Below are 6,911 nucleotides of genomic sequence, written 5' to 3'. Positions count from 1 at the left end.
GTATTGTGTTATGCCAGGAAGCACAAATATCCTGAGAATTGTAGTGCTCTGACCTACTGGGAGGAAGAGGCTCCTTCAAGACTAGACCTGGGTAAGGATAAATATGGTGGACCATTTACAGAGGAAGAGGTAGAGGATGTAAAGATAGTACTTCGTATTATCTTACCTCTAATCCTTTCTGTGCTTGCTTATTCTTGTACTGATAATTGTAACTGGTCTTATAGCAATAATTTTTTGACTCAGTGTACCATATTCACTCGCTTTCCATTCAATATAAGCTGCCTGTGTCTCATGCTAATCTATCTCTTTTTTATTCGCATCTTTCTCTACAAGTATATTCCCAGTATGTTGACTAGAATGAGTGTTGGGGTATTTCTAGCCTTTGCTGTGTCTGTTGTCAAGCTAATAATTTATAATCCAATTCAGCTACTTTTTGCTAATTCATTTATTGATTATGAACTGATTTTACCACAAATATTACATGGCTTCTCTTTTATTTTATTGTTTCCAGTATCACTGGAGTTTACAGTAGCTCAGTCTCCAGTACACATGAGAGGAGTGATGGTTGGATTGTGGTACGCTTCTTGGGGAATTGGTTACCTCATTATTGCCATGTTGAAGTTTCCATTTGATTGTGAAAGTCAATATATGTACTAGTTTCTATTATTATTATAACAGAGTGTGCTAATTCTTATCATACTGATAGTGTTTGTGATACTGGCTAAACGTTACAAGTATTGTGTGAGAGAGAATGAAGTTAATATTGTTCAGATAGTTGATGATCATTATCAGAGATTCAAGAACTAAAAATTTAGTTGTCACATTGACTTGCAAAAATGATATTTTTTGCTCTTGAAACTACAATAGCATTCATGTATGTTAATTTTGAAATGGAAACAAAAGTTATTTTTTCAATGTATAATTTTTAAAATAAACACTTTGTTTTCTATATGTATCAAAGCCTTGAGTTTATGTATTTTTGTACTATAAATAATTATGGTGGCCTGTATTGCTACACAGCAGACTAAAAAGGGGCAACCTTATCTTTTTATTACTCCTCCAGCAGTCTTGGTTCTAGTATGGAAGTATCTCATGTATATTATTATTACATATTAGTGAATCGTTTCACTGGTGGATTTGCTACTAAATTTGCTCTTCCTTCTTGGTGGTATAAGTATGGTTTTATCATGGTTTGCTTTGGTTATGTCTTTTATCCTTTATTTGGCCTGTTAGCTGATGTATGGATTGGAAGATACAAAGCTATACTGATTGGTACAGTATTGTGTTTCATATCATGGATTATATTAGGAATTGGATTTATTTTAGACAGCTACTTTACTTCTCAAACAATATTTTACTGTGTTTATGGATTTGCTTATTTCTTTAAGTTCAGTGGTTTTTCCAGTTTCACTGCTAACATTATTCAGTATAACATTGATCAACTTGTTGGAGCTTCAGCTGATGAACTCAATTCTGTCATATACTGGTATATACTATCTGAACCACTTATGCACTTTCTCTTTTACCTTCTTCAATGCTTATTTGATAGTAGTAAGTATTTTATCATGATCACTTTCTTAGCATCAGGTGTATCTGTATCTCTTGTACTGGTGTCTCATTCATTCTTCAAACACAAACTGGAGAACATATCACTGATCAAGAATCCAATCAATCTGATAGTTAGAGTATTGTGTTATGCCAGGAAGCACAAGTATCCTGAGAATCGTAGTGCTCTGACCTACTGGGAAGAAGAGGCTCCTTCAAGACTAGACCTGGGTAAGGATAAATATGGTGGACCATTCACAGAGGAAGAGGTAGAAGATGTGAAGACAGTATTTCGTATGCTACCATTATTCATTGGTTTTATTGCACTTAATCTCAGTAATGATACCTATTGGTCTGCCTCTAAAAATTTTACATTACCAACTTGCTTTGCAGTAACAGACTCTCTGTATTTTTTATGTTCAGTCATTCTGATATTTATTTATTTATTCTTTATCAGAGTTTGTTTCTACAAGTATATTCCGAGTATGCTGACTAGAATGAGTGTTAGTATCTTCCTTGCTTTCATTGTTACAGTTTTTAAAGTGATCATATTTGTCATTGAGAGGTCTCATCTTGACATAAACAACTTTGGTAAACTGCTCTTTATTCCACAGACTATCCAGGCATTTTCTTATATTCTTGTGTTTCCTGTATCACTGGAGTTTACAGTAGCTCAGTCTCCAGTACACATGAGAGGAGTGATGGTTGGATTGTGGTGTGCTTCCTGGGGGTTCGGCCTACTTATTAATATCATTGTCAAGTTTCCATTTGATTGTGAGAGTCACTACATATGTACCAGTTTCTTTTATTATGTAACAAAGAGTGTACTAGTTCTTATCATACTGATAGTGTTTGTGATACTGGCTAAACATTACAAGTATCGTGTGAGAGAGAATGAAGTTAATATTGTTCAGATAGTTGATGATTATTATCAGAGATATATAAATCAAAGGGAGCAGTTTATGAGTGGCATTGACAGTGACTCCTCCAGTGATTAATGCTCCAATAGTTTCAATGTTTCATAAATCAATTTTTTATAGAGTTTGTTTATAGTGCATTTCAATGAAAGTTAAGTGATGTTTTCTTTTCATAATAAATACATCATTGATTATGCATGTCAATCAAAATAATCAGCATTGAATTAGATGTGCTTTGAACTTGAATTATGCATGAATGTAATGTTGATAATCATGGTGACCTGTTTCGCTACACAGAAAGTGATTCATATTGCTCCTTTGGCAATCTTCATACACTGATGTCAGTATCATGTGTCTTGCTGTAGCAGCAGTAATAAAGTTAGATTTCTAATGGTACTACTTATAAACTTTGCTTCACTTGTGTTAATTACTTTTAGTTTCATAACTACATTTAATTTTGTCTCGTTTTTTCATTTATATTGACCGGATGTTATTGTGGATAGCACTATAAAATACCAGGGCCTGAAATTACATTTGAACAATCTTGAGACATTGTCTCTGAACATTACCTAATTTGAATAAAAAGTGATCTCACAGGGTTTTGGCATGGTGCTTATGCAGCTTCTTGTTGGTGGATTATCCAATGACCCTAGTAGTATATTAGTACTGGGTATATCGGCAAAAAATACAAAAGGAGAGAATTCTCTATCTTTATATTTTTATGATACATATACATGTTTTTATTTTGCATAGAAAGTTTGAGATGATTTCAACTAATTTTGGATTATTATAAGTTTTAAAATTGCTCAAAAATTGGGCAAACGACCAAAGGCTATAGCCATTCAAATTTTGTCAAAAATGGCTGGAAGAGAATTTTTTATAATTTTTCATATACTTGCCATAAAGTTACCTTGTGTATTAACTTCCAACTAATCTGAGATACACATATCAAAGAGAACAGTTTGTTTGTGACATTGACAGTTCAATGTTTTATAATCCTTTGTTCATTATGTAGCATTTGTTTATAATTTAGTTCAATGAAGTGAAGAGATGGTATACCTTTTCATTTTCAATGTGTAGTAATTAATGTAAATTATTTTGACTTTATACATGCGTCTATAAAAACTATTCAACTTTTGATTGTGTGTATTATAGTAGCTTTGATTTTTTGCAACACAGCTAGCTAAAAAGGGGCAACCACTTTTCATATTACACCTTCAGCAGTCTTGGTTCTAGTATGCAAGTGTCTCATGAATTCTTATTACATATTAGGGAGTCATTTCACTGGTGGATTTATAGATCAAGTTGCTCTTGCCACTTGGTATAAGTATGGTTTAGTCATTATATTTTTCTTTGGATATTTCTGCTTTCCTTTATTTGGTCTGTTAGCTGATGTATAAATTGAAAGATATATACTGATTGGTATAGTTTTGTGTTTTGTGTCATGGATTATAATAGGAATTGGGTTTTTTTGTTGAAAGTTACTTTGCCCACTCTGAAGCAGTGCTATGGAGTTTTTTCACTTCGCTTATATTGTATATTATTTTTGTTTTTCTAGTTTTTCTGCTAACATTATTCAGTATAACATTGATCAGCTTGTTGGTACTTCAGCTGATGAACTGAATTATGTCACACACTGGCATATACTAGAGGTAGGTAGAGGTAGTAAAATTAATACCCCACGAAATTTACCAACCGTACGGTATATAACAAAGAGTGTATTAGTTCTTATCATACTGATAGTGTTTGTGATACTGGCTAAACGTTACAAGTATCGTGTGAGAGAGAATGAAGGTAATATTGTTCAGATACCTGTAGTTATCAGAGATACAACATGTATATAAATCAAAGGGATCAATTTGGTAGTGTTTGCATTATGTAATAATAAGGACTTATAATAAGTTTGTACACTCTTAGGACTACAATAGCATTTGTTATAATGCAATTTAATGAAAGTGAAGTAATGTTTTTGCTTTCAATTATGACATTAAAAACAAATCAAATACATCATAAACCATAAAGCTTCTAGAAAGACTCAGTAATCAACTTTCAATTACATCATTACAGTGTTAGTAATTATGGCAACCAGCTTTGCTAAGCAGCTAGCTGATAAGTGGCAACCATTCCTTCATATTACTCCTTCAGCAGTCTTGGTTCTAGTATGGAACTGTCTCATGTATTTCTATTACACCTTATTGAGTCGATCCACTGCTGGATTTGTTATTGAAGTTGCTCCTGCCACTTGGTATAAGTATGGTTTAGTTATTTTCTTTTTCTTTGGTAGTATCTTTTTTCCTTTATTTGGTCTGTTAGCTGATGTATGGATTGGAAGATACAAAGCTATACTGATTGGTATAGTATTGTGTTTAATAGCATGGATTGTAATGGGAATTGGATTTATTGTGGATATCTATTTTACCTTTAAAGGAGTTACTTGGAGTTTTTTTAGTTTCACTTATATTTTATATTTTTTTGGTTTTTCAAGTTTCACTGTTAACATTATTCAGTATAACATTGATCAACTTGTTGGAGCTTCAGCTGATGAACTGAATTATGTCATACACTGGCATATACTATCTGAACCACTTGTTTTATTCCTCTTTAACCTTCTTCAATGCTTATTTTATAGTAGTAAGTATTATATCATGATCACTTTCATAGCATCAGGTGTATCTGTATCTCTTGTACTGGTGTCTCATTCATTCTTCAAACACAAACTGGAGAACATATCACTCATCAAGAATCCTATCAAACTGATAGTTAGAGTATTGTGTTATGCCAGGAAGCACAAGTATCCTGAGAATCGTAGTGCTCTGACCTACTGGGAGGAAGAGGCTCCTTCAAGACTAGACCTGGGTAAGGATAAATATGGTGGACCATTTACAGAGGAAGAGGTAGAAGATGTAAAGACAGTATTTCGTATGCTACCATTATTCATTGGTTTTGGTGCAATTTATCTCAGTGATGATGCCTATTGGTCTGCTGTCCATAGTTTTACATTACCAACTTGCTTAGCTGTAACAGGTTCCATATATTCTTTATGTTCAGTCATTCTAATGTTAGTTTATTTATTCTTTATCAGAGTTTGTTTCTACAAATATATTCCCAGTATGCTGACTAGAATGAGTGTTGGTATTTTCCTTGCTTTCATTGCTACAGTTTCTAAAGTGATTTTATTTGTCATTGAGAGGTCTCATACTGACATAAACAATATTAGCCAATTGCTTTTTATTTCACAAACTGTACAGGCCTTTTCTTATATTCTTATGTATCCAGTATCACTGGAGTTTACAGTAGCTCAGTCTCCAGTACACATGAGAGGAGTGATGGTTGGATTGTGGTATGTCACTTCTGGAATTAGCTATATTGTTAACATTACTTTTAAGTTTCCATTTAATTGTGAGAGTCAATACATATGTACTAGTTTCTGTTATTATATAACAAAGATGGTACTAATTCTTATCATACTGATAGTGTTTGTGATACTGGCTAAACATTACAAGTATCGTGTGAGAGAGAATGAAGTTAATATTGTTCAAATATTTGATGATCATTATCAGAGATACATGGAACAAGAGGAGCAATACAACAAGGATGAAAATGATGACATTCATTATTCAGTTCAGTATTAAAATTATTTTCCTGTTATTTTGTATACACTATAGCAAATATTTCGAACTCTTAGTACTCATGTTTCGATTATGCTTTATGTAAACTACATCATTAAAATTACTAGCGCATTTAATGCTATCATGTACATGTACACACAATTTTGTATCAAGAAATGTAATAAAATTGAAAAGTCTCCCTTAACCATTTTTGTTCAAAACTCATGTACACCAAATTCAAAGCAATTTTAAAATTTCTAAATTTTTTAAAAATTTTTACCAAGACCCTATTTAGCTTCATTCCCCTTTAAAGATTATGATATATTTTGCTACATTTGTTAAAGTCCTGAAATCTACAAAGCTGTTACAGACAAAAATGTCGTACATGCATGTGGCTTGATTGCTGAATTTGCTGATAGTCATCTTTAATGTGCTAATTTTACTAGCAAGCTAGTCATTAATAATGCCAGTATTTGGAAGTTTTATGATTTAGTTCAATGTAGCATTGAAAGTGTAGTGATGTTATTTTCATACTGATAGTATTTGTGATACTGGCTAAACGTTACAAGTATCATGTGAGAGAGAATGAAGTTAATATTGTTCAGATAGTTGATGATCATTATCAAAGATTCATAAATCAAATGTAACAATTTGGTAGTGACACTGACAGTGATCGATAATTGAAGCTTTTTAAAATCATGCATCAAGTCATACATTTTGTTTTTATATCACATGAAGTGATTGAATGAAATGAATTTTTGCTATCGTTTCAGGATATGAATCTCTAAGGGAAAAATAATTGACACTATCACACTAATCAAAATAAATCCTCATGGGCAAA

The 6,911-nt window shown here is 32.4% G+C and overlaps 1 protein-coding gene across 1 annotated transcript in view; it reads left to right on the top strand.

The window, feature by feature from the left end:
* The window catches only part of LOC109588127 (chromodomain-helicase-DNA-binding protein 8-like), an 11,179-nt gene extending 4,282 nt beyond the window's left edge, over nt 1-6,897 (top strand). Inside the window, exon 8 of the mRNA XM_020004313.1 lies at nt 6,844-6,897. Within this exon, the coding sequence (XP_019859872.1) occupies nt 6,844-6,850 (7 nt within the window). The 3' untranslated portion in view covers nt 6,851-6,897. The remainder of the gene's footprint in view (nt 1-6,843) is intronic.
* The last annotated feature ends 14 nt before the right edge of the window (nt 6,898-6,911 follow it).

This window comes from Amphimedon queenslandica, unplaced genomic scaffold (assembly GCF_000090795.2).
Source record: "Amphimedon queenslandica unplaced genomic scaffold, v1.1 AMPQUscaffold_12275, whole genome shotgun sequence".
NCBI lineage: Eukaryota > Metazoa > Porifera > Demospongiae > Haplosclerida > Niphatidae > Amphimedon > Amphimedon queenslandica.
Note: the sequence above shows the minus strand (reverse complement) of the source record. Positions and strands in the feature narration are given on the sequence as shown.